The 26,772-nt window shown below is 46.2% G+C and overlaps 1 protein-coding gene across 3 annotated transcripts in view; it reads right to left on the bottom strand.

Annotated features, from left to right (window-relative positions):
* Window positions 1-26,772, bottom strand: part of LOC147893752 (uncharacterized) — a 222,335-nt gene that overhangs the window by 176,199 nt on the left and 19,364 nt on the right. For all 3 annotated transcript variants that reach the window (XM_087386150.1, XM_087386151.1, XM_087386152.1), the window contains exons 2-3: window positions 14,843-15,444; window positions 14,427-14,550 (exon numbers count right to left, since the gene is read on the bottom strand). In XM_087386150.1, coding sequence (XP_087242276.1) covers window positions 14,427-14,550; window positions 14,843-15,273 — 555 coding nt within the window. In that variant the 5' untranslated portion in view covers window positions 15,274-15,444. The remainder of the gene's footprint in view (window positions 1-14,426; window positions 14,551-14,842; window positions 15,445-26,772) is intronic.

The following is a 26,772-nucleotide window of genomic DNA, read 5'->3' as shown; positions in this document are numbered from 1 at the left end:
TAGTCACATCTTCTGAATCAATCAATCATTCGAGCTTTTTGTGCTTGCTCTCTCCTCGTGTGTCTCGTCCCTGCACCAACAGCTGGACTGATTGGGAAGGCATCCTGCTCATGCGAATGTGGCTACGTGAGGAAGAAGGGGAGCTTCTAGATAGCGACGTGGCGGCTAGGAGCTGAACGATGGGAGCTTGCTGGAAGGATCATTTGGCTGCATTTGACGAGGGGCTTCTGGAAGAGTTGGTGGTGGAACGACCAGAGAGGTTGGAGAGGCTCGCAGTTGTTGATGGGAGGTCGTGCGTGAGCAGGAAGTTGAAACCTGTGCATGAAGACATCGTGTGTGTGATGAAGAGAGCTTTGTGAGCCAAGGAAGCTACGGTGGTGATTGTGTACGTGACGGGTGTGGGATTTCGACTGCAGGAACTTCGAGTATATGGGCTCCAGGTGCTTCGTGTTGACGAACTTTGTGGCACAGTTGGCTCTGGCTGGAGTCTTGTAGCAAACTATGTGGCAGTTGCTTGAGGTGCTTCTGCTAGCTGGAGGTTCAGAGCGAAGCAGAGGCATGTGAGCGACAGAGAGTATGCACCATGCGCTTCTTGGTTTCGTGGGGAAGGCGTCGCCACTACACAGGCTGAAGGACCTTGAAGAGGTGTGAGCTCCATGAGCTCTATGAGCATGAGAGAAGTCGTGAAGGTGGAGATGAGCGACGAGCTGTAGCAGACTAGCGTGGAGAGCACTAGCTATTGCTCTTATTGGGAGCTGCTGGATTTGAGGAGGATGACTATGCGGGATGTTTGTTTTGGAAGGAGCTATATGGCTGTGGCGTCATTTCTACTGGCTGGAGGTCCTTGGACGGAGGTTGTGTGTGAGTAAGAGGGTGCTGCAATGTGCGCACGGGTTGGCTAGTTGTGGTGTGAGCACTCAGTTGCTTCAAAGCTGGAAATAGTGAGGCCTTTTGCCACAAGCGAGTGCCGGGTGTTGCTGCAAAGACCTCAACTGATAGAATCTCTAAAGATGGTGGGCTGCATCATTGCTAGTGCTCGATGATGATCTTGGGAAAGATATAATAAGATTAGCTTGTGGGTTGATATCTTGAAGAGTCACGAAGATAGCCTTCATGTGGGCTGTGGGTTCATAGTAGTCTGAGGCTGACTGTTTTCTGAGTTTTGGGGGGAAGTTCAATTCTAAGTTCAGTCTGTTTCGGGCTGTGTAGTCTTTTGTCTCTCTTTGAGTCTGTGTGATCCATGCTGAGTCAGTTTTTTTTGTGGGGGTTTGTCTCGGTGCCTATTACAAAGACACCTGCTTTGAAACCTGGTTCATAAGCTCATCATCTACGAGCCCACATTGCAGCTGATCCCTATGAAGTCTCACCTATCTGACGTGGTGAAGTACCCAATTCCTGGTTGTCTTTCCTTTTTTTCCTTATCGACGCTTGCCATTGAAGAGGGAAAACCAAGGAAGGGGGATCTCATTGACCACTTCAAAGGCAGCTCCAATCATGGTAAGGAGACAATGGTACAACTTGGGTAGACCTAGCAATCTGATGAAAAGAGGTTTCCCTGTCCTCCTCCGAATCCAAGAGAGGGTTTGAGGGAGATCTTCCTAGAACCAAGCGCTCAGGAATTAGCTTGAGCACTATGCTCATAGCTCCAGGGGTATGAAAAGCTTCATTAAAGAATCCTTGTCCCAAAAGTCAAATGTTAATGAGGTGCGGGGTAAGGTTTGAAAGTAAAGCCGCAAGCATCTAGTCCCTAGCCTATGATCTAGAAGGGTGGGACCCATGGATGCATGCAAAGAGGGTGGTGAAGCTCTCAAACTCCACATCCTTTTGTAGTTTCAACAGCTCGTCTTTTGAGAAGATACATGTTCTCGTGGCTAATAGAAGTGGACGAGGACTGTATGGGTCGCCATTCGGAGTTGTAGGACGATTCAAACAGTGGCAAGATCTGTCCGTTGTAAGGAAAAGGTAGAGATCGAGAACCTAAGGGATAGCTAAGGAGGGAGGGAGGAACTAAGAGGGGAGAGCCTAAGGGATAGCTAAGGAGGGAGGGAGGAGCTGAGAGGGGAGGAGCCCAGAGGGGGTAGGGGATAGGCTGAGAAAGTAGAGGCAAGGGAGAGGCTGGAAGGAGAGGGAAAGGGGAAGGGGAAGGGCTGAGAGTGGAAATTGCTGCAAGGATTGAGGCTGTATAAACCCGTTTTTGGATCAATTGGAGGGGCTTTTGCGGGGAGGGCAAAATGTTGGAACTAAAGGGTCGCAATATGGACCCCTAGCGAGAAGTTGGAGAAGGCCCAATGCAAGAGCACATGAGTCTTTCTTAAAGGGTCTGATGAAGACAAATTTGAACCTGAAGAAGGTCCCACTTCTAAAGCTAGTGAAGCCAAAACCTTGGAGGAGATGAAGGTTGTTTGGAGGCCCAATTATGGCACTATTAAATGCGCATGACTTTGTAGCAGCCAAGTGTATTCCTGTGTTGGTGAAACCAAATATGTGGGTATCACTTGATGCACCTTTCACCAACATAGAGTTTAGGACTGCGCTTCTTGTTCTTCATAAGAGCAAGCATCCAGTTCAGATGGGCTTACTCCCTCCTTTTATTACTTTTTGGGATAAGATTGGGGATTACCTTTCCTTGGCCCTGTAGGGCATTTGGTACTCTGGTGAGATAACGAACTCACTTATAGATGGTCTCATTCATCTTATCACAAAGGGGGATATCAGACATTTAGTGTCTCAGTGGAGGCCTATTACTCTTTTGGGCACTTTGTACAAAATCCTCAATAAAGCAATCAGCCTGCACAGCCCCTACTTCTAGACCTTATTCATGATACACAAATGGGCTTCGTGGATGGTAGAAGCATTTTTTATAATATCTTCTCTTTTTGGGAGAGATTGGCCATTCTACTCTTGGATTTTGAGAAAGCTTATGATAATGTAGATTGGGGCTTTTTGGAGGGCACCCTTCCTTGCCTTGGATTTACAAATGCATGGATTAGAGGGATTTCATCCTTATATAGACGAGCCCACAGCCAAGTGCTTATTAGCAAGGTTAGGGGAGAGAGGTTCCAGAGTTCTAGATCGGTCCGCCAAGGATGCCTCTAACTCCTCATCTCTTTTTTTTGTGGCTGAAGCTATGAGTATCTACATTAAATCGCAAGCTGAAAATTTTGGGCTAAGACTCCCCCTTAACTTCTAGACAATGAGCTAGCAGATGATACTACTGTTTTTTTTAATGCATCGCCACAAACACTCTCCTCTTTTAGGACAGCATTCTATTTATTTTGTACCGTTGCGGGGGCATACATCAAATGGCATAAATCAAATGGCTTTTTGATCACAGTAATGAGAACACCCTGATTTGGGGGAATGACATTGGCTTCACTTGGATTCAAAGGGGTATTCCCGTCAAGTATTTGGCATGCTAGGTCGGTATGGGTATCTCTCCAAACACCAGTTTCCTCCTATGTCTGAAAGTATAAGGAGAAATCTTCCTTCTTGAAGTTCAGTCAAGCTTGACCTTGCCTCTAGAATAGTGGTGGTGGTTAACCACGTTTTGCTGGCCACGGCTTGGTTTGTATGCTCTTGTTGGTGCCGTTCTAGGGATTGGTTCTAGGGATTGCTATGTTTTCACTCAGCTCAAGAGACATGCAAGGAACTTTTTATGGATTGGACTTGATGGCACAACAGATGTTATAGCCAGGGTGGCTTGCGACGCCTTGATTCTCCCCACACAAGAAGGGGTTCTCAACATTATAGATCTAGATTTACAGTATAGGGCCTTGGCTCTGCAAGGTGGTGGTGAGGGGACTTATGCCTGGGCAAGAGCCTTGGAAAGACTTCTTTTTTCACAACATACAGTCTTGTACACCTATTTTGGGAGGAGATTGGATGGATAGTACCAGATGGATTTTTACCTCAGCCCTCTCAGGTCTCCTTCTTCCCCTCTTATGGTTGCTATCCTAAAGGCTGGGCTAGTTTCAGGAGTACCCTTCAGAGAGTTCGCCCTTCCTCTCGTGAAGAGATCGATAGGCAGCCTGTCATGTGGAATGATAGCACACTTGATGAGCATGGCAGACCACTTGCGGGTTATGTTCATACTTAATGTAAGTCTTTTTCTTTTTTGGAAAAAAAAAATCGTTGTAGGTTCTTGTAGCTGTTCCCGGAGGCGGAACTAAGGCTAGAAGCCTCGCCCGAATGGCACTGATGGTGCAGCAGATTTTCGATTTGATTTGAAGGTTAGGGAGACGGAGAGAGGAGAGGAGGCAAGGAGGCTGAGGGCTGAGATAGAGCCAAGCAGCATAAGCTAAGGGAGCTACAGGGACAAGCAAGAGAACTATACAACCGGGAGCTTCTATTGCATGGACCATTCTAAAGACATGTACAAGGTAAACAATGATGCAAGGATTTAACCTTGAGACAGATTTGTATAGCATGCACATAGATGAGGGGGACTCTATTTAGGAGCACATCACCAAGATGAAGGTGGTGAGGGATCAAATCTCCGCAGTTGGTCAAAATATGGATTCACCAAGGATGGCTAGGCATGCTTCCCAAGAGCTACAAAGCGTTTCTCACAACCATGATTGTAGGGCAGCGGTCACCACCAATGATTTGATTTTGCAGGAGGAAGCTTGGAAGAAGAAATACGACACATCTGATTACAAGACCATCAATGTCAAAGACAAGATCAAAGGCATAGGAAAGGACAAGCCCGGTGATAGCAAGTCTGAGGATGATGGGGATGCTTTCAATGGTGACAACAAGAAAAAGAGAAAGAGCCAAAAGAAGTGCTTCTACTGCAACCAGCCAAGACACTTTGCAAAGGAATGAGGAAGAAGAAGGCTGATCAAAAGAAGAAGAAGAAGAGGTCCAATCAAGAACAGAAGTGCCGAAAATGACACCAAATGTGGTAGTCAATGCAGAGCTTTTATTGGTAACAACTCCGAGTGTTGCTAAGGTAAAGTATGCAGACCTTGGTACTTTGATTTGTATGTCAAGATGATCTGGAGAGGATTCAACAACCATTGTCAATGTGAAGGACAACAGAGAATGCTTAGATGGCTTTGAGTGCGTAGCTGATATCAATTGTCAGGCATCAAGGTCATATGAAAGCTGTGATACTGAAGAAAGTATTGAAGGATTCATAGGGCAGCTCTTAGTGCCTCCATGAGGTACATGGCTTGTTTTTAGAGCAAGCAAGCAAGCGCGTTGATCTACGGGTACATATGTTCTTTATGTATACATTCACACCAGATTCTTTGCTTCATGTTTCTTAGGTTGTGAGAGATTGGAGGGTGAGAGCCTTCCTAGAATGCGGAGAGAAAAGACTTGGTGCTTCTTTGAAGCTTAGATGCAGGTTGATCCAAGGTGGATATGATGAACCTGTTGAAACCTTCATGGTGGAGACATGGACATTGGATTATGCTGAAACCAGAAGATTGCCTACTTAAGAGCTCATCAGGAGCTCATAGTCTAGGTTCTCTAGAGATACACTGGGGTTGGGAGATCTATGTGAGTTAGCCACTTGGGTCTCATTGCTTGGGTTGGTTACTTGGCTGTGAACTTTGCCAGAGTGGAGAAAGGTTGAAACAGACCTTGGAAGCGCTATTCTTGGAAGACTCCATGCTGTTCATTGATTATGAGGGGAATTGGATGATGGTTGCCATGAGAGTGTGCAAGATCACTAGCAGGCTCGTGACTAAAGATGGTGCCATGGACTTGTGGTACTGTCAGGATTGCACTTGTGCTCCAAGGTGGTTCAATTCTATGGGATGAGCAAGAGCTGTTGGTTGAAAGACCAGTGAACAACGATGACTCTAACTTGTTTCAAAGGGCTTCTCCATGGCAGCTAATGGAGCATCTACACTCGCTGTGTGGGGATTGGCCTAGGATGTGTCGATGAGAGAGGAGTTTGGTAGGTCACCTCCCCATCTGTGAGCCCCCAATGAGGAGCGCATGGGGGAGGTGTATCAACTGGGATTTAGAGATGCCATGTGGGCAAAGGAAAGGAGCTGCCACATAGGCACATTTGTGTTGGTGTGCAGGGCATGGGCACCGTGCAATCTGCCAGTGGGCAGCATAAGCAACATGAACAGCACAAGAAACAGGCTGGACCTATGCAACTGCCATGTGGCAATTAGGCGAAGTCTGCAGAGTCAGAACAGGGCATTCAAAGGTGCCAAGGGCAAGTCTGCAGGTAGTAAAGGCTTGGGAACAAGTCGGTTGGGTGCATATCTGCAGACTAGGTCAGGCCAATCTATCAGAGGGTAGGGTTTTTTTTTTTTTTTTTTCCAAAAAAGAGACTTCTATTAAGTAAGAAAGAAACCCGGTAGAGCAAGCTCTGTGCGAAAATACACCATGCTAAGCATGTAATAAAAACACCTTAGAGGAATGAGGTAGAAAGAAACCAAGGCTGAGGCTGAAAATGCCATCTCAACCCTGTAGAAGTCTCAACAAAGAAGGGAGAGTCTCTCCAATCTCTGAGAAAAGTAACTCTCCTGGAGGAGTCTGCTCGAGATGATCCTTGCATGGTCGCCCAAATGGCCATCAGAGTGTGTATCGTATCTGTCCAAGTACTGGCCAAGATCTAAGAAGGGTGAACCTGAGAACCCTCCAAATCCTCAGTGCATCTGGCTCTCCAAATGTGCCATGCTACAATGCTAGCTAGGATCTCCAATGGAGAGTCGACCGAGGAGTGAGCAGCCCTGAAAAGAGTGGCCGGAACATCCTCTAGAGAGCACGACTCCACAAGGTGTTGTCGGATGTGAAGAGCCCAAGAGGAGTCAAGTCTCTCAAAAAATACCTGGGGCCCTGAAAGAGTAAGCCAAGCCACTGATCCCCAAGTCATATAGAAAGGTAGGCGAACAAAAGTGCTGAAAAGTCTTGCAATCCCCTTCCATATGATTCTCGCCTGTCTGCAATCCCATAGGCAGTGCTGTATTGTCTCCAAAGCAGAAAGGCAGCGAGGGCAAGAAGGGTCAGCTCCAAACTTGGATCTCCAATGGTTCACTGCTATCCCACCATGAATAAAAAGCCAAAAGAAGAGAGTGATTTTTCTATTCCGGTGGGATTTCCAGAGCCTCTGCCAAAAAATTCTCTGCAAGTCAACAGAAATCTAAAAGTTCTCCCAATGAGGAGCTTTGGTAGGCTTCCAACCCCTAGAGCTGAGCTGGAATTTCCTGGCATTACTGACCGTGTAACGAAAGAAGGGGATGCCCTTCTCTCGGTGCCCTTCATCTATCCATTCCCATTCCCCAGGGTCCCACTGCAAAAACTTAATTGGGACACCTCCATAGAGCCACAGCCTCCATGAGCCAAGGGCGAGGAGAAGTGGGTTAGGATCCAAGTACCACTGTGAAAGAGAGCCATGCTCCATGAAGCCCACTATCCTGACTAGCTGAAACGGTACCTCCAACAAGATATCATTTGTGGATCTGGACAGCCTGCCCCCCGAAGAAACATCAAAAACTAAGGCATCCTCATGTGGGTCAAGAAAAGCAATCACCTGTAAAGGAACTCCCAATCTGGAAAATGCCCCATCCAGGTGGAGCAAGTAATAGGCATGTCATCTGTGTCCACCCAATCCAAGGGCAAGGCTGCATCAATCTGTTGGACTCTCCCTGCACTCCCTCTGAGATTAAGAACCATCTAGGCCTGTTGGTTTGCAGGAAGCTTCCTGAAGGCTTTCCATGCTCCCACTGTAGATGCAGGGCCCCTCTCCCATCTTGGCCACTGCATGTAAGGAGAAGCTCCAAGTGGTCTGCCAAGCTCATCCAAAATCCAGTCATTCCACATGATAGGCTGCCTTTCAATCTCTTCACGGGTGGATGGGGGAATCCTGTGAAGAGTACTCCTGAAGCTGGCCCATGCTTTCAGGATAGCAACCATAAGAGGGGAAGAGGGAGACTTGAGGTGGACTCTGGTGAAAACCCATCTAGTACTGTGTGTCCAATCCTCTCCTGAAGTGGGCGTGCGAGACTGTATGCATCTGATAAAAAAATCCTTCCAAGGCTCTTGTCCTGGCATAAGCCCTCTCACAACGAACTTGCAGAGTAAAGCTCTGCACTATAGATCTGGGTCGATGATATTCAAACCCCCTTCTCTTGTAGGAAGAATCAAGGTCTCCCAAGCCACCCTGGCTGTAACATCAGTTGTGCCATCTAGACCACTCCATAAAAAGTTTCGTAGGGTATTTTTGGGCTGCTAGAGCCCTATAAAAGGGCTCCCAAAGGGGGCATTCCACATTCTGTTGTTCCAGGGTTCTGGTGCCTCACGTTGAGCTGCCAACACTGCAGCAAGGAGATCCAGATCTACAACAACAAGTCTTCAAAATGTGATGCCTACATAGCAACAAGGAATCACGAGAGCATTGGCTGTACCAAGCAACCTCTACCCTCTTTTTACATGGCATAAGATCCCTAAAGGAGATTCACAATTGTTGGGAGCTCAAAGGCGAGAACCTTAGGAAAGGAAGATCTAGATTCAAACTCATAGAAATTGACTTCTAGTCTAAAGGATATGTGGCCTTGCAAGAAGTAAGATGACTAAGATTCGGACATGTGTACACTCCCTAAGCATTGATTTCCTTGTCATGGTAGCTACTAGACTATCCATGCCTAACTTTCGAGAATTAGGTAAGCTTGACGGAAGTAACTAGCCATTGTGGAGATGAAGATCCAAAGCCATTTGGAGATTCCGATGAGTTAGGAAATCACTATAGAAGCGGAACGAAAACCAAAGGCTACCACAAATGTGGTTGGAATGGTGACATCGGCAGATCTTGTTGTAGTGAGGGATTGGAAATTGTGTGATGCAGAGGCCCTTGCCACTATGATTGGCACGACTATAGATTCAGTCCTCCCGCACATTCAGCTTTGAACCACTCTAAACGACATGTTTGAGGTGAACAATGATGCAACGATTCTCAACCTTGAGATAGAGTTGTGTAGCATCATGCACATGGATGAGGGGGACTCAGTTTAGAAGCACATCACCAAGATGAAGGTGGTGAGGGATCAACTCTCCGCAATTGGCCAAAAGTCAGATTCGCCAAGGATGGCTAGCCTCCTTTACTTGGCATTATTCCTAGGAGCTACAAAGGGTTTGTCACTACCATGATTGCAGGGTAGTGGTCAGCACAAGTGACTTTCAAGGAGCCAGTGCCTTTGCTTCTACAGGAAGAAGCTCGTGAGAACAAATATGACGGATCCAATGGCAATGCCTTTAATGTCAAAGACAAGATCAAATGCATAGGCAAGGGCAAGCCTCGCGATAGCAATCCTAGAAGAAAGACAAGTCTGAGGATGATGGGGACACATTTGAAGGTGACAACAAGAATAAGAGAAAGAGCCAAAAGAGCTGCTTCTACTGCCACCAGCCAAGACACTTTGCAAAGGATTGTGGGAAGAAGGTTGATCAAAAGGAGTCATTGTCCAATCAAGAATCGGAAGAGTCAAATATGACACCAAACGTGGTAGTCACCGAGGATCTTTCCTTGATAACAACTCCAAGTGTTGCCAAGGTAAAATATGCAGATCTTGGAACTTCAATTTGTGTGCCAGATATTGAAAGATGGTCTGGGAATCAACAACCTTTGTGAAGGTGGGCAACAAAGTGTGCTCCGATGGCTCTACGTGTGTAGTTGGTATCACTTGCATAAGGGAGGTCTCTTTCAAAGGACCTCAGGAGTCAAGGTCAGATGAAAGTAGGGATACTAAAGAAAAGATTGAAGGATTACACATGGAAGCCGTGATTGCCTCCATGAGGTACATGGCTAGTTTCCAAAGCTAGCAAGAAGTGGATCAACCTATGGGTATATGTGTTCTTTACGTATACATTCAAACCTTAGTAGAATGCTCTAGGTAGATTCTTTGCTTCATGTTTCTCAACTTGTGAGAGATTGGAGGTGAGACTTCCTGGAGGGCAAAGAGGAAAGACTTGATGCTTCTTTGAAGCTCGGATGCAGGTTGCTTCAAGATGGATATAGCGAACTTGTTGAAACCTTCATGGTGGAGACAAGGACATCTACAAGTGGAAGTAGTATGCTGAAACTAGAAGATTACCTACTTAAGAGCTCATCAAGAGCTCATGGTCCAGGTTCTCTGGAGATAAAATTGGGCTGGGAGATCTGAGTTGATCAACCATTGGGGCCTCATTGCTCAGGTTGGTTACTTGGCTAATCCGACTTTGCCAGAGTGGAGACGGGTTGAAACCAACCTCGGGAGGGATGTGCTTGGAAGACTCCACATTGTTCATTGATTATGAGGGGGATAGCTAGATGATGGTTGCACCAGGAGTTCTCAAGATCACTGGCAAGCTCTAACTAAGATGGTGGTGCCACCTGTGGTATTGCCGGGATTGCACAGATGAACACAAGCTCTGGGTTGAAAGACCAATGAGCAAGCACGACTCCGACTTGTTCCGAAGTGTTTCTCCATGGGAGCTTATGGAGCATCTACATTGACAGGTGGGGATTGGCCTACGATGTCTCTGTGAGAGGGGCTGTTTGAGTTTGGTAGGTCACGTCCCCATCTGCAAGCCCCAAGTGAGGAGAGCATGGGGGAGGTGCACCAACTGGGATACAGAGATGCCATGTGGGCAAGGAAAGGAGCTGCCATGGGGGAACATTTGGGTTGGTGTGCAAGGCTGCTACATGGGCAGCATACAATCTGACATGTAGGCAGCATAAGCAACATGAACAGCACAAGAAACAGGCTGGACCTGTGTAGATGCCATGTAGCAGTTAGACGGTGATAGGATAAAATCTGTATATATTTTTCTCCACATAGAGGTTGGTGGGTGCAGAAGATCTACAGAGTGGATTGGGCCAGTCTGTAGGAAAGTCAGGTTTTTGGGCTGCTCCAGCCCTATAAAAGGGCCCCCGAAGGGGGCATTGTTCCATTGTTCCACATGGGGACGAGCATTTTCTGAGCGAAATCTTCCGAGCGTCCGAGCGAAGGAAAAAAAAAGCTTCCAACTATGCATAAATATGGCAAAAATCGATCAGAAGAAAACATAGTTTCACTTAGAAATATGCAAAGTATTATAGCTATGCCTATTTTATACAAAAATCTTTAGGTAAATCTGTAGGAATGGTGAGAGCATAATGGGATGGCTTTTGAAGAAACCCACATGTAGAGTAGACTTCTCTATGAAAATTCCCTTATGATCCTTCTTACAACTTTTACTTAATAGGGGGTGACATTGAAAACCCTCTCTCAACCTATCTTCATGAAAGAGTTTCTTCAAAGAAAACTCATTGAAGCAAGCCATCCAGGTAGTTTCGCCAGCGAAACCCCTTTGAAGCAAGTCTCCCAAGGTAGTTTCGCTGGCGAAACTACCTTGGACAGCACTTTTAAAAGTGACATAACTTTCATATCCAATGTCCAAATATAGTCATTCAGCCACTCAAATTGATCGGAACACCCCATTTGAGCACATCTATGGAGTTATATTTTGGAAAATCTTTCATATATAATATTAAATATTACATGTATTTTATGAGAGTGATATATAAGCCCAAGTTAATACTTATTTATAGTAATTTAAACTTCTTTAGAAACATGTCCATAAATATGCTATAAAAACACTAAAAAGATATTGCCATATGATATAAATGTGTTAATAAGTAATTATATATGCATAGTATTATTACATTGAGAGTGATTATGAGGAATGTTTCTTAAAGGAATCAACACTTTTTTAAGGTAATAACAGGGGTACAAAGGGATCTCTCTAAATAAGAAAATTATGTTGTGTAAAAATGAATGAGTGACTAGTCTGTATATTTTTATGATAAAGGGATCTAGTTCTAGTGAAAATAAAAGTGTAAAAACCATGTTTCCTAAAGAAAAACATTTTTAAAAATCTCTTGAAAAACACGCTCGGATAAACCTGCTCATAGGTTTTTGCTCGTAAAATTGACGCATCCGTTCCACATTCGACATTCCATTGTTCCAAGGTTCTGGTGCTTCAAGTTCAGCTACCAATATTGCAGCAGGGGGGTCCAAATCTACAGCAACAAGCCTTTTAAAGGGGCTGCCTACACAGCAGCAAAGGAGGGTGGAATCACAGGAGTCTTGTGCCTCACCAGCAAGCTGCCTTCACAGCAGCATCTGCTGCGGGGAGCATTGGCTTAGCAAGCACTCTCTTCTAGCATCTATTCCATATACTAGTTGGAACAAGATGAAACCCTTGGCCACCTTATGAGTACTGCGATATGCCCACAAAGTTGTAGGCAACCACGTCTCCCATTCACTCCTACTAGTCTCAATCATCTTAACAATGATATTGCATAGTGTCACACTTGTCTCTTCCACTAAACCATTTCATTGAGGATGATATGCTGAAGAAAACCTATGTTTCTCACAGAACGTTTCGATAGCAAGATCTGTAAGATCTCCCCTGTCAATGCCAGCTCAAGATCCCTCCCTATTTCAAGAGGGCACCCAAAACGTGAACAAATGTTTTCCAACCAGAAATTGACCACCGCTTGCACTACAGTCCACTACTGCTTTAGCTTTAGCCCACCTGGTAACAAAATCTGTAGCATTTGGATAAATAGTTCCCATAGTGGGAGCATGGTAGAGGCAAGTGCACATTGACTCAGGAAAATATTAAAAAAAAACCCTTCATGACTTGACTTTACATGACCCCAAAAACATTTCACTTGACCACACACTGGATACCCTTGCTCTGGAAGTCTGATACAACCACATTGCATTTCATCATCTCCCTGATAAGTCCCTGCAAAAAACTTTGTCTTTCAAGTTCAAAATAAAAGTGTCTTTTACATGTGCAGCCAGTTACATTGGCTTATTCACACACAACCCGCAAATTAACACTATTATGTGTTCAGTGTCTACCCAATGGGGTGTTTGAGCTATGTTCTCCCAAAATCTTGACAAGTATGGCAAGTGGTACACCATTCTTGAATATCTCTATGCATACTTACCCAAAGTCACCCCGCTGCCAAACCTCTTTGGCTGTATTCTCATGTGCAAAGTTACCCCCAAAGATATCCTCATGACAAGATTCCATGACTTGTGTGCCTCTGCCTTCCCAATCACTCTTCACAGCACTAAGTCTTTTCCCATTTTGTACATTGTATCTCCAAACATCCCATTAGGCTGAGCCTTCACAAACAACTTTTGTTGTTCCTGTTTAGGAGATTTTTCTTGTTATATCCCCCACTTCCACGATGACCACCATTAAATGTGTTTCATTGGCTGCTCATTTTGGGTGGAAGTACATCACTTGGACATCAAAATAGCCTTTCTCAATGGGGACTTACATGAAGACGTGTATGTGAGTCAACCTTAGGTTTTCATATGTTGTCAGAAGGAAAAGGTATCAAGCTGCATAAGGCACTTTATGGACTCGAACAAGCCCCACAAGCTTGGTATGAGAAGATTCATAATATTTTACTAGTCAAGGTCTACAAAATTGTCCAACTAAAAGCATCCTATATGCCAAGAAGGACAAAAGGGATTTGTTGATTGTCATCCTTTATGTGGATGATATAATGCTCACAGGCACAATTGAAGAGAAAATTGCAGATTTCAAGAATGATCTTGAAGCTTCACTTGAGAAGGCTGATTTGGGGCTGTTAAACTACTATCTAGGCATTCAATTATGCAATCCAATGAGGGCATTGTTCTCAAAGAATCCAAATATATACAGGGAATGTTACAAAGGTTCAGTTTTCAGGACTGCAAGCCCATTTCTATTTCAATGAAGCCTGGGCTGAGGCTGTCCATGTGCATGATACAGATGAACCATTTGATGCCGTTATATACAGTCAGGCTGTTGGATGCCTCATTTATCTCTGCAATATGCATCCAGATATTGAGTACAGTGTAATCCAGTTGAGCATGTATCAAAGACATTGCGTTGGAGTGCTCTAAAGCATATTATCAGATATCTGCACGGTACGAGGAGAGGAAAAAGGGTTGAAATGAGGTGCCACAGCAAGGCAACGAAGAGCGGTGGCAGGCTGGAGAGAAGGCAACCCAGCAACAAAGCAAGAAGGGGAGCGGCTGGAGCAGGGTGGAGGAAGAAGAGTTCAGAAAAGAAAGAGGAACATGAAAGGAGCTTAGAGAAAGGAGGTCAATGCCAAGGCTGTACAGTAGCTGAGAGAGGGTGGCGAGCTAGTGGGTAATGATCAGGGAACCTCGTGTGGGCCGATTTCCATCATGTTTCACAGTGGCCTGTGTCAAGTTGTCACAGATGGTGATTTAGTGGGTGTTTTGTGTTGTGCATGTGACCCTTAAATGATATTTCCTTGACCTTGACTACATAATATAGTTTCTTTGGGGTGCATTTAATCAGTTTGAAATGGCATCCATCTGGATATTAAATGCAGTACCATATTAGCCAGCAACAATCAGTATCAAACCTCAAGACAAAGGGGGAGAAGGGATAAGCTTATTAACCTTCTCAAATGTGGGAAGCGCCAGGTCTTTTAATGGAGGAAAGTTTGTAGGTATAGGCAGCAACTCCACTGCATCTTTAACATTTGTGACATATGGCTGCATATCTGTCACAGCTGCAGCAACACTGATGCGGAAGTTTGTCAATATTTGGCAAAGGATAATTGTTTATTTAGATAGTTACTGCATGACCTCTGTTTAATAGTTTTCAATCAACTTATCGGTTTTATAGAATTTGGAGATGGTGTATTCAATATGGTCCCCAATAAAACAAGCTCAACAGCTACCTAAAAACTCGTAGCACTTGAGCATAACCCCTTTCCGGAGTTCTAAAGGTTGGTAAGACATCCAGCATCTAGCCCTTAAAATCATAGGTACATGACATCAGCATACAAGATATTCTGAAAGGGAGTTAGTACCTGCATTGCAGCTCCACATTTAAATCTGAACCAAAAATCAATACACAAGCGGCCATGAATTGAAGCGCACGCTTTTTCCAGGCTGATGAGTTCTCAGTTGACTGAGGGCATGCATTTGTAGCCCATGATTTCAATTTGCTACATACCCCAAAAAAATTTAAATTGCCCCTTTTTATAAAGCTCTCTTTCATGCTGTGTACCTCCAAGTCCAATTCATTTTCTTCCTTTTTGAAGAAATCAAATAATCTCCTATGCCATATTGAAGCAGGCATGGATGTTGAGCGTTCCTTCTCATTCAGATACCAGTTAACCTGTTCTCGAAGTGGAACATTATGAGTTTGTACTCCCTTTGTCTGATGCTGGCTTTCAGCACTCTCTCGAACAGCTGTCACCCTCTCAACAATACAAGATACAGGAAAAGAAACAAGCATCTTTCTGTGATTGCTGTAGCCACATGTAATATACTTTCTGATATGGACAAGGCAAAGAAAGGCACATAAATTCTAGATTTGAAGTCCACTGCAAGCTCTTGTATTTTGGTGTAGGGAAGCAAGCTCTTGTCCTTTGGTGTAGGGAACCACCTTGTCTCTGAGAAGATCACACTGTCACAAGCCCACAATTATGGCAAAATCAATATCCTAATGACTCAGTTTGCACATCAATAACAAACAACACTCAAGAAAGTCCTCTGTGTCACTCCTATTTCCCTTCGAATCATTAGGGATAGCTATGTTGCTATTTCTTCTCCCCTTATTAATATTTTTAGTTCAAATTTTTTCAATGAAGTGTTTCAGCTTGAAGAGATCAGATAAATCTTGAATGATATCCTCATCAGCCACATCATATTTTGATAAATATCCCAGCATTTGATTTTGCTTTAAGAAACACATATTGTTGGATCCCTTCTAACCACAGTCAATGTTCTCTTTACGACAAAACGTCAATTTTAAGGACGACTTTTAAACTGCCTTTTGGTAACAAGCATGTGGAATATTAATGAAATCCTATCAAACACCTGCACAATTATCCCCAGAAAAAGAAACTATGCTTCTGTGCTACCAGTAAAAGCACGAGATGAAATTGTGAATGCATGAGAGAAATTAAGACAATGCATTTGGGTCGAACAGAGGCCCCCTCCCATGGGGAATATCTGCTGCATATATCATTATGAGATGCAAGTACACAAGGTAATTTGGGAGAGCCTTCATCATGCAGGGAATGGGGAGCTGCTCTTAAGCATGGAAGCCAGCTAGCTGCATGTATTTTTCTCCCTCCTTGCTGCTTGAGTGTACTTTATACATGATGCACAATACCAGGTAGGTGGAAGGCTGAAAGTGGTTTTTGCAAACAGGAGCTGGGACTCCTTTTGTCAGTGGAGGGGAGTGGCAGATCTAGCCCAACCTTGTAAAGGATTGCCAGGTCGTCCTGATCTGTCATGTGTCCTACAAAACATAGGGGCCTGGCCAACTAGTCTGCGACTAGCTTAACTGAGTGTGTGTGCTCCACAGGTGCCCCCTATTATTGGCCATGCCTGGTTGGCCTTTGGCCGGTTAGGGTTGCCTGAAAAGTCCCTGAGGGTTGGCTCTACAGTGCACAAGGGCGGTCCCAAACACTAACCTTCCTAGTTGGCCTCTTCCCTCCCCTGATGATGGGGCTCACAAAATGGGAGTCATCTTCTAGGCTAGCCTAGAGTCATGTCCGATGCATTCTAGAGGGATTGCATGTGAAGATTTTCTAGATACAGCCTTTCCCATAGCATACATAGTAAGCATTCCTCCCTCCATAGCATTAACGAGTTTTCATGCTGGAGAAAATGTGTCCTAGCTTATCCCATCCTTCCACCTCCATATATAGAAACATACATGTCTCACATAGTTAAATTTCCACATCACATTGTCATCTATCCAATGATTCGACTAGCTTGCTGCTGTAGCTTTTGGGCGTCACCTCCCTCCTCCTTCCCTTTCAAGACATGGTGCCTCCTTCATCTTACTCAGCTTGCTCCTCTTCCATCCCAAACATTAATGCCGACTTCTTCTCTGAACTCTCAATCACGATTTATCTACATCAAGTACTAAAGGAAATGAACCCCTTTGCTTGAGAGTTGTGGGCAACTGCTCACCTTCGCACTGCACGTTCTCCCCTGCCTAGCCCTCTCCTTTCCCCTCTGCCTCTGCTCTCGTTCTCATTCCCCTCAGCCTCGCCTTGCTGCAGCTTCTTGGCTCCTTTAGCATTTCGTTTTTTTTGGCTTGGAACTTCGCCATTTCGTCAAGGATTTAGGAGCTGGCTGTTTGAAAGTTTCTGCAAGTTCGAGGCGGCTCCTGGGCGGCAACTTGCTGCTCATTTTTTGGGGCCTCCTTCTGTTCGAGGTCTTGCAGGTTTTCAGTGCGCATATGTGCTGCACTCCCTTGCAGCAGCAGCCCATTTTGGGCTGCTCCCAGGTGCTTCCAGCACCTGGTTTCTGCCCCCCCTAGTTGAGCGTCTTCCAGACGACTCCCTTTCAGTTCGTGATGTTTTCCAGTACTCCCACCAGTCTCGGGTCAGTTGGGGCTCTCCAGAGCTCTGGTTGAGCTTCGGCACAAGCAGCCCCTTGGAATTCACGCTGCGTTTTGCAGTCCCCAAGCATTCTTTAGAAGCCCCTTTTTCCCGAGCCCTTGGAGCAGTGTGCTTTTTGCTGTATAGCCTGAGTTCCGGAGCCCCTTTTGAGACTCCTCGGAGAAGAGCTTGCAGCCTGTGGTTTACATTAGTTGTGGCAGGCTTTTTGGTGACTTTTTTTTCTCCTTTTCCTTCTTCTAGGCATTTCTTTTTAGCTCAAAGTCTAAGGGCTTGTGCCAACTGTCCTTAGCTGAGAGCTGTGGCAAATGATGAAGTCCTGCGCCTACGGTTGGTCATAGAGAGCTCGGAATCCCTTCTAGAGATAGTTCTCCTTGAGACCCTCAAGGGGGGGAATGCTTTGACAGAGACTGGAGCTATCAGGGTTACCATGCCAGTGTCTTCGTTGTAGGCAGATGGGCCACTTAGCTTAGACTAAGCGAGAGGTCCCCCCCTCCACCCCCCCCCACACACACACCCCCACGCAAGATAGACAGCGACAACATAGGAAGCCCTAGAACCATAGGACCCAGCGGTCCCAAAGGCACCAACAGCAGCAACAGCAGCAGTAGTAGCATGAGTCCCGAACCCCCTTGGTTGAGTCCTGCGAGGGAAAGCGGACCAAGGTGGGGAAAAAGAAACCAAGCAAGTGGGCCTTGAAGGCCTTGAAGAACCATAGAGAAGGTGCTAATCGCAGGAAGAGAGCGCATGCAGCCTCTCACTCCCAAGAGGATCAGTCAGGGGACCCCCCTTAAAAGGGACTGTCACCTCCGACGAGCGTGCCCTTTGTTCCTCCAACAGATCCCTCGGAGGAGCAGGGGCTCTGAGCACCCAAGTACTTCCGTAGTAGCAGCAAGTTATAGGAGCTTTTAAGGCTTCGGTGTTGCTGCTCCTCTCGCCCACCTCACCAGATTGTAGAAAAGGAGGCCTAGAGCTCTCGGGCACTCGCGCGGCAATGAGCCTCTTGTTCGCCATGCTGACATCCCTTCCACTCGCCCTCTATTCCCTCTAGACCCTTCCCCCCATCCTTGCTCTTCTCCTCCACCTCCTCCGTCCGCCCCCGCTATCATCACCCTTGTCACCCGCCCCCCCTCCTCCCCCTGCCTCTTCCCCCCCACTATAGTAGGTTCACCCACCTCTTCCTCCTCCTATGCTTCCTCTGGACCCGGCCTTGACCCCCACTTTCAGGCAAGGGCAAGGCCAAGCCCTGTCCCCAGCCTCTTCCTCGCTTCAGTAGCCCAGGACACTGTCTCTTCGCGGGTTTCTAAGGGAGGAGGATCGACCTCTCAGCTTCCAGCTCTAGACTCCCTCCGCCAAGGTACTTCTAGAGGCTGGGACCATGGAACTACCTTGAGATCCTGGACTCGTATCCCATGCCTCTAGAGTTGATAGTGTTGATCCTGCAACCCCGAAAAGGTGGGTGAATTAGTGCGGTCGGCTCCCACGGCATCCTTTTTGAAGTCTTCAGTTTGCCTCCATAGGTTTGGAGAAGTGGACACCCCGTCGATGTTTGATGCCATGATGGAGGATCAGGTGTATCACATGATGGACGAGTGGATGGGCCCACACGGGATGAATTTGTGGCTCACCTATGGTGCTTTAACTCATTTTCAGCTATGTTTTACCCCCAAGAGGCCGGGCTCTGTTAGAAATCACTGTCCACACTTGTGAGCTCCCCATTGGAGGGGACAAGGGGGTAGTAGATGATAGGGGGCTGGGGAGGGATAATCAGCACATACCTGGCATCAAAAGAGGCGAGGATCTGCAACAGACATAAAGGATCTGAGGCGCCTCCTAGGACTGGTTATTGCACCATCTCTTGGGCAGCATCAGGGCATAGCAGAGGGGTCTGCAGGGCTGCACAATGGCCTGGCAGCAGCAGCAGATGTGCCCAGCACATGGGCGCTGTATAGGCCATGAAGGAAATCACTGACAGGGCGACTGGCAGGTCGGTTAGGGGCACCATCCATCCGGTGTACACCCCCTGCTAGTCAGTTTATTGGCCCAGATTATGGGCTATACAAATCCCCCTTCACTCCTCACTTTACTCATCCAGTGCCTTGCACAAACCTCCACCACAACCAACGCTATACACTTGTTGAGAGTCTAGATTTAGCAGAGAGATCCAGAATTTGTCTATCCCAGCATCTGTTGGATGTTTCATGAGCAAGAGAAAACAGCGACATGGATGCTGCTTGAAGGATGGATGGGACTAATGCATGGTGCGAGGCTGCTGGACAAAGGTGGTGTCATATATGTTAAGGAGTTCTGAGGCTTGGCATGGCGCTGCTACTAGGCAAAGGTAGACTTGAGTCAGCTGGCACTGCTGACACTTCACAAGCTACCTAGGAGTTTCAAGAGCTTTGTGACGACAATCACTGCAGATAGAGGACCAAGCCTCTCACGTTCGAAGAACTTGGCCCTTTATGGTTGCAGGAGGAGGCTCGGGAGAAACTGTTCAATCAATCGAACGAGAAAGCACTTGTGACGAGGGACAAGCCTGGCAAAGGCAAGTCCAAGGATTCCAAGACCAACAAGATCGAGGACACAGAGAGGAAGAAGAAGATGAAATGTTTCTACTGCGAAAAGCCAGGTCATTCAGCCAAGGAATGCCAGAAGAAGGCAGACCTAAAGCGGAAGAGGGATTCCAAGAACAAGGAGGAGCCGAAGACTGACTCAACCAACGTTGATAAGATAAATTTTGTATCTTGTTTTTTAGCACACCATGTAGATATGGGTAGGCACTTAGGTGTGCACAACTGCTAGTTTCAGGGATTTTGGATTTAGAGGGAGCTCTTTTGCAAGTTACCATGAACTGATGTAAATATTTCGAGTTTATGTGAATATGTTTTGCAGGGACACCAGTGGGAAATGATGAGTTGAAGTGTGGGTTCACTAGTTCAGTCCATAGCTTTGTGGTATCCATGTCACTTGTGTTGGTTTCAGGATGACGTGCGTCCCTCATTGCTATCCATTGTCATGTGATGATGTTGTCCCGCATGGGTTGTTTTATGTGTGGTTATATGTGGGCATTCATGCATTGAATGCCTTGTATGAAGCTTGTGTGAAGAGGTGGTGTCTAAGGTCTAGAATTTGGGGATTAATTGTCTAGTCCTATGTTTTTGTGAAGGGATTGGGAGAGTGGTAACATTCATGTGCTAATGTGGCTAGAAAATTTGGAAAGTGAGCATGTGCATGCAAGGTGGCTACGTGAATCTAATCTCCAAGCTTCTAATCGATGAGCTGGCATGGTACGTGGGATGGCGGCTGCTGGAGAGTTTCTGCAGGAGCTTGGTAATCACGCGAAGGCACAGTTGCAAGGGGGAGGGAGGGAGAGCTTTTGGGCTGCTCATTTCCATACGTGCGCAGACCTGTTGGTGATCACGTTGATAAGAAAAAAAAAGGAAAGACAGCCAGGAAATTATGTACTTTACCACGTCAGATAGCTGAGACTTCATAGGGATCAGCAGCAATGTGGGCTCATAGATGATGAGCTTATGAACCAGATTCCAGAGTATGTGTCTTTGTACTAGGCACTGAGACAAACCCCCACAAAAAACTGATTGAACATGAATCACACAGACTCAGAGAAAGCCAAAAGACTACACAGCCCGAAACAGATAAACTTAGAACTGAACTTTCCCCCAAAACTCAGAGAACAGCCAGCCTCAGAATTCTATGAACCAAGCTTCCATCAAGGACAACAGCACGTAACTCTCCCCAAAGCTGCAGTCAACGACCAAAGAATGAAAGGGACTGGCATATCAGATCGCATCAACCATTTCTGCATTACAAATCCACTTCCAGCGTATGTATCCTTCTCCTGCCCACAGAGTACTCCACGCTCATACTTCATGTTGCCAACAGCCCTTCAGATCGCAGCAAATGATATCACGACCCTGACTCAAGCTTTCTCTAGGCGATAGCTCATAACCAGTTACGTACAAGCCACATGGAAGACACCTCAAGCAACAGCCTCAACCTCCATCTTGGTACTGTTTCATACTTGCATTAGGGGCCATTTCATGGCTAAGCATTGTTGCTCTTTCATCGACAGAGGCGGTTAATGATGGCGAGTTATTTTGTCATGTTAACTCATCCCTAAGAGGGACAAGATGGAAATGTGAAAAAAGATTGATCTGAAACCAATTACACAACAGCCCACAAGAAGGGGCAAATACTGAGAATATGCTTGATGACCACCTTTTTCTCGAAAAGGCTGACAATTGGCTTATGCATGATGGTTTCATCAAGGGTTGGTGAGGATTTTGAGCATTTGCTTTGTCATTTGTGTGTCTCTGCTTCCTTCCTTTGTCACCATGTGGGAGATTATTGGCAGTGTGGCAAAACTGGCATATATGAAAGCTGTGTGGCTCTCATATTATCAATGATCATCAGTTGTCTCTTTCCGTTGTTGATGGGTGTTTGGATGGATATTATTAACACTCTTGCACTATTTGGGATTTATCTTAGGTGGTTCTTGGGCTCTTGCGGCTCTTTCCACATGTGGAGACATCCGAGAATACTGTTCAAATATCCTTGCCTTACTCTCCTCTAGCCTGGCTTCTTGTAGATGCACTTGGGATTTTGGTAACCATGGATCTTTGGGCTTTTCAAGTGCTAGTTGTTTTCCTTTCACTTAATATGAAAGATCTTTTTAAAAAGAAATGGCTATGTAGCCAATGCATAGTCTACTTAGTTGAAGCGATCTATGCATGTCGCTTGCAGGATAATGTAGAGCAAATTAGTTCAGGCTGGCAATATCTTTTATACAAGCAGTAGACAAAATCTTAGAGAATCACACTCTGAGCACCAGAACACAGAGAACGATACAGCCATTAAGGAGATTATAGCTCTCCAAGATCTACTCACGATGCTAACAAGTTTTCACCAACGTACTTGTCTTCTTACACCACTATTCTGCATTAGCCTTCCCCTTCTTTGTGTAGTGTGCTATTACTAGTAAGTTGTCTTTTTCTTGGTCACAAAAAAGGGATGATAAATCAAAGGGACAAAGCAAATAAGCACACATTAATGCTTGAGAAACACCATATAATTCCCGAAAGGAGCTAAGGATGGTAAGTACAATGATTAAAATTGACTGACAGAAAGTGACCAGCGTGTTTCCTGTAGGAACAAGAATGGAGATGGATTGTGAACACAAGAGAACAAAAAGTGAACTCCAAGTGAAATGTTCAACTGAAATAAGTACAAGTACTTGGTATATATAGTCCAAGTACTAACACACAAAATAGACTAAGTCCTAGTATATTCTGCACCACCATATCATTGTATATCTCTACAAATCCCCCCTCAATGATATGGCTGAAGTACTCTGGAATGATCTCAAAAGTACCTGAAGTACCGAAGTACCATGGTTGCACAAATTCATCCACGTGGATATAGCAACCTATGGGAGTACAAAGGAAATGTCATTTTACAACTCCCCTTGACATTGTTTGAAGGTCTCTGAACCGCAAGCCATGTCGATGACGTGTGAAGAGAGGCGCTGACAGGGTTTTCGTGAAGATATCCGCGACATTGTCCCTCAGTGGAACAATATCTAAGATCAATGAAGCCATCACGAATACAATCCCACACATAATGATAGTGATTTTCAATGTGTTTCATGCGAGTATGAAAGATAGGATTGTTGCCAATGGCGATGCAACTCTGGCTATCACAAAAGATCGGAGATGCCTCACCATCCTGAGCATGATGAAAATCATGCAGTAGCTTCCTTAACCACATACATTCCATTGTGGTTGCGTTTGCCGCTTTATATTCAGCTTCATTGGAGGAGAGAGAGGCGTGGCTTGCTTCTTATTGAGCCATGATATGAATGCGGAGCCCAATGAGAAGGAATAACTTGAAGTGGACTTGCGGTCATCAATGTCCCCTGACCAATCTGAGTCTAAAAAACCACTCAGCAATACGTCACCATCTGGAGCATAATGCAAGCCCATAAGAGAGTGTACCATGACATATCTGATAACCCTTTTTGCTGCGTTCCAATGCGTGACTATGAAACAATGCATGAACTGACTGAGTAACCCTATGGCACAGGCAATGTCTGGTCTAGTGGAACATAAGTAGACAACACTACCCACCAGCTGCCTGTAGAGTGTGCCATCAAACTTTTCAGCCTCATCATGCTTACTCAGCTTGATTCCCTCTACCTCTCAGACTGCAGCTGAGTTGTCACATGTTGAGGATGCTTCTTCCTCGAATGTTTCATATTTGCAGCCAGCTCATGGAGAGGGACAGCCCAAAATTTGGAAGCACTATCACCATCGTGAAAAGGATTTTGTAATTACTGCATTTCAAGACAGCTCTAGTGCCAAGGGGGATTTAGTTGCATATGATGCTTCTCATGCTTCATCTGGTGATTCTTCATTTGCTGCCATAGATACTTGGTATCTAGATAGTGGTGCATCAAAGCACATGACTCAGAGGAAAGAGTGGTTTGAAGAAATCAAACCTGTTCGTGGCAGACAGGTTACTTGTGCTAATGATGCAACTCAGGACATCACAGAAGTGGGAGATGTTCCCATCCTTCTGGATTCAGGAAAGAAAAAGTATACCCGCGATGTTTGGTATGTTCCTGACTTGAGGAAAAATCTCGTTTCAGTTCCATCCATGGCCCATGATCAACACATGCTCGTGGAATTTCAAGATGATCAATGCAAGATCAAGGATCCAAAGAAAGGGTATGATATTGTGGCTACAGGCTGAGAACCAAACCAATTCTAGAATTGGAACACCCAATCCCGACAATGGGGGAGAGTACACTTCAAATGCCTTTAAGGGGTACTTGAAAGAGCATGGGATAAAGCATCACAAAACAGTGCCATATACGCCTCAAAACACCCAATTCTGACAATGGGAGAGAGTACACTTCAAATGCCTTTGAAGATTACTTGAAAGAGCATGGGATAAAACATCACAAAACACTGCCATATACACCTCAATATAATCCGATTACAGAGAGGAAGAACAAGACACTTATGGAGATGACACGGTGTATGCTGAAATTTAAGAAAATGTCAAAAGCATTTTGGGGTGAGGCAATAGTTACAGCCACATATATTCAGAATCAATGCCCTACACAAGCATTGATTGACACGACGCCTTTTGAGGCATTTTATGGCTACAAGCCCAAGGCGAATCATTTCAGAGTATTTGGATCAATTGCATATGCTTTGGTACTGGCTAAGAATCGATCCAAACTTGATGATAAAAGCACTAAATGCATCTTTGTGGGATACAGCACTGAAAGTAGAAGCTCCAAACTTTATGATCCAGCCACAAGGAAAGTAATCATAAGCAGGGATGTTTTATTTGCTGAGCATGATAGCATGCAGCCCATCAATGAGGATTTGCCTCCATATGATGATGATACACCTTTGGATATTGTTCAATTTGAGGATGATGATGATAAGATTTAAAAAAACGCGTTTCGATTCTTGGAGGAGCTCCGTCTACTGCTGCCCCCCGCCATCGTCCGTCGCCATCACCAAGCCCTTGGCAGTGCCCTGCCCCTTGGCCGCGACCTCCTCCCTTGGTAGCGCCCTGCTGCCTTGGCCGCGCAGGCTCCCTTGGCAGCGCCCCCTGCTCAGGTCGCCCCCCCTTGCCCTCTCGCGTCGCGCCCCCCTTCAGCCCACCCCCTTCAGCCCGTCTGGCTGCTGCAGGTGTGCCCTGGTGGTCGAGCCCCCCCTTCAGCCCACTCGCGTTGCGCCCCCCCTTCAGCCCGACTGGCTGCTGCTGGTTGCGCCCTGTTGGTCGAGCTCCACTTGCCCCCTCAGGTCGCCCCTTCAGGCTACCATCTAGGTCGCCCTTCAGGCCGCCAGTAGCTGCTGTCTGTCCCTCCCTTGCGCTTCAGGCTGGGCTGCTTCAGGGCTCTCTCCGGAACAGTTCTGCTCGTGTTCCGCGGAGCTGAGTTCCTGGGCTGCTTCGAGGCATTGGCGGAGCTTTCTGCTTCTGCATTGAGCGGCCTGTTTTCATTCCACGCAGGCTGAAGTTTGGGGCATTCTTTAACCAGGGGTTTTTTGGGGATTCTAGAGGTTGGTTGCGAGTTCTTGGTGGGTATTTTCAGCAGAGGTAGCTCCTCCCCTCAGGACAGCGCAAGCTGAGACAATGGAGGACACTAATGCCATTCCCGTCGCCGAACCTGAGGAGATTGAAGTCACAGTTTCTTTTCCTCCTCACATTGTGCAGATGATTGAGGTAGCAGAGGAGGGTTTTCGTTTGACGCACATCATTGGCTTTCTACCCGGTAGAGGCCAACGGTTACGTGATTGGGTGTACACCAGCATGGCCTCATTGGGTGTCTCAGTTACGGTTTTCCGATTGCTTGGCAGAGGGGCCTTTAGTGTGCAGAGCAGGCTCAAAGAGTACTTATGAGCTCAACGATTCAGTTTCAGAGCAGAGTCATCCATTTGTGGCCTTGGTGGAAGCACTTCAGTACTACTTCCCCGGGACCACGTCAAGTCTCTTTTTGGATGCTTTTCCCTGGACTTCCTGATGAGGTCAGCTCTTGTCGCAGAGCTGTGGAGCATATGGCTAGCGTGGCAGGTACAGTCATCCCATCAGGTGCTAGACTTTCCTATGCTCAATCACTTGCTGGTACAGGTGTTACGAGGGTCAGACTCACTTCAGAGTTCCCCCCTCCTCGACCTTTGCCTACTTTGATATCGTACTCTACGGGAGATGGGGTCTAGATGCAGTAGAGGGTTTTGTACGAGGGGCTTCCTGATCAGTGTCTTTTCTGTTGGAGAGAGGTCACTTTATTAGGGATTGCCCCAGTCGTCGGCCTCGATTAGAGACTCCGGATCCTTCTCATCCTACGAGTGGCCCAGAGCCTTCAGTTCAGCCTCCAGGGGTCTCTGAGCCTGCTTCGAATCATTCAGCAGAACAAGAGGAGACTCCTCTGGGCGGAGCCTCCAGTGGAATCAGAGGACCTAGAGGTGCCTCCAGTGGAACAGCTTTCATGGAGAGCTCGGAGGAGACGGAGACAGAGTGAGAGCCAGCAGTACGAGCAGCCCTAGGTACGAGCTCACAGATGGCAGAGAGTTGAGACATATGTGCAGGAGACCTCGGAAAGGGGAGATGCAGAGGACCATCCGCAGGCACGTCTTGACACTGTGCAGGAGACGGTAGCTCAGGGAGTCGAGTCACATGTGCAGGAGACCCCGGAAAGGGGAGATGCAGAGGACCATCCGCAGGCAGGTCTTGACACTGTGCAGGAGACGGTAGCTTAGGGAGTCGAGACACATGTGCAGGAGACCCCGAAAAGGGGAGAGGCGTAGGACCATCCATAGGCAGGTCTTCACACTGTG

Source organism: Dipteris shenzhenensis, chromosome 15 (genome assembly GCF_047967505.1).
Source record: "Dipteris shenzhenensis isolate YYH24624 ecotype China chromosome 15, Dip_SZ_1.0, whole genome shotgun sequence".
In the NCBI taxonomy this organism is placed as follows: Eukaryota; Viridiplantae; Streptophyta; class Polypodiopsida; order Gleicheniales; family Dipteridaceae; genus Dipteris; species Dipteris shenzhenensis.
Note: the sequence above shows the minus strand (reverse complement) of the source record. Positions and strands in the feature narration are given on the sequence as shown.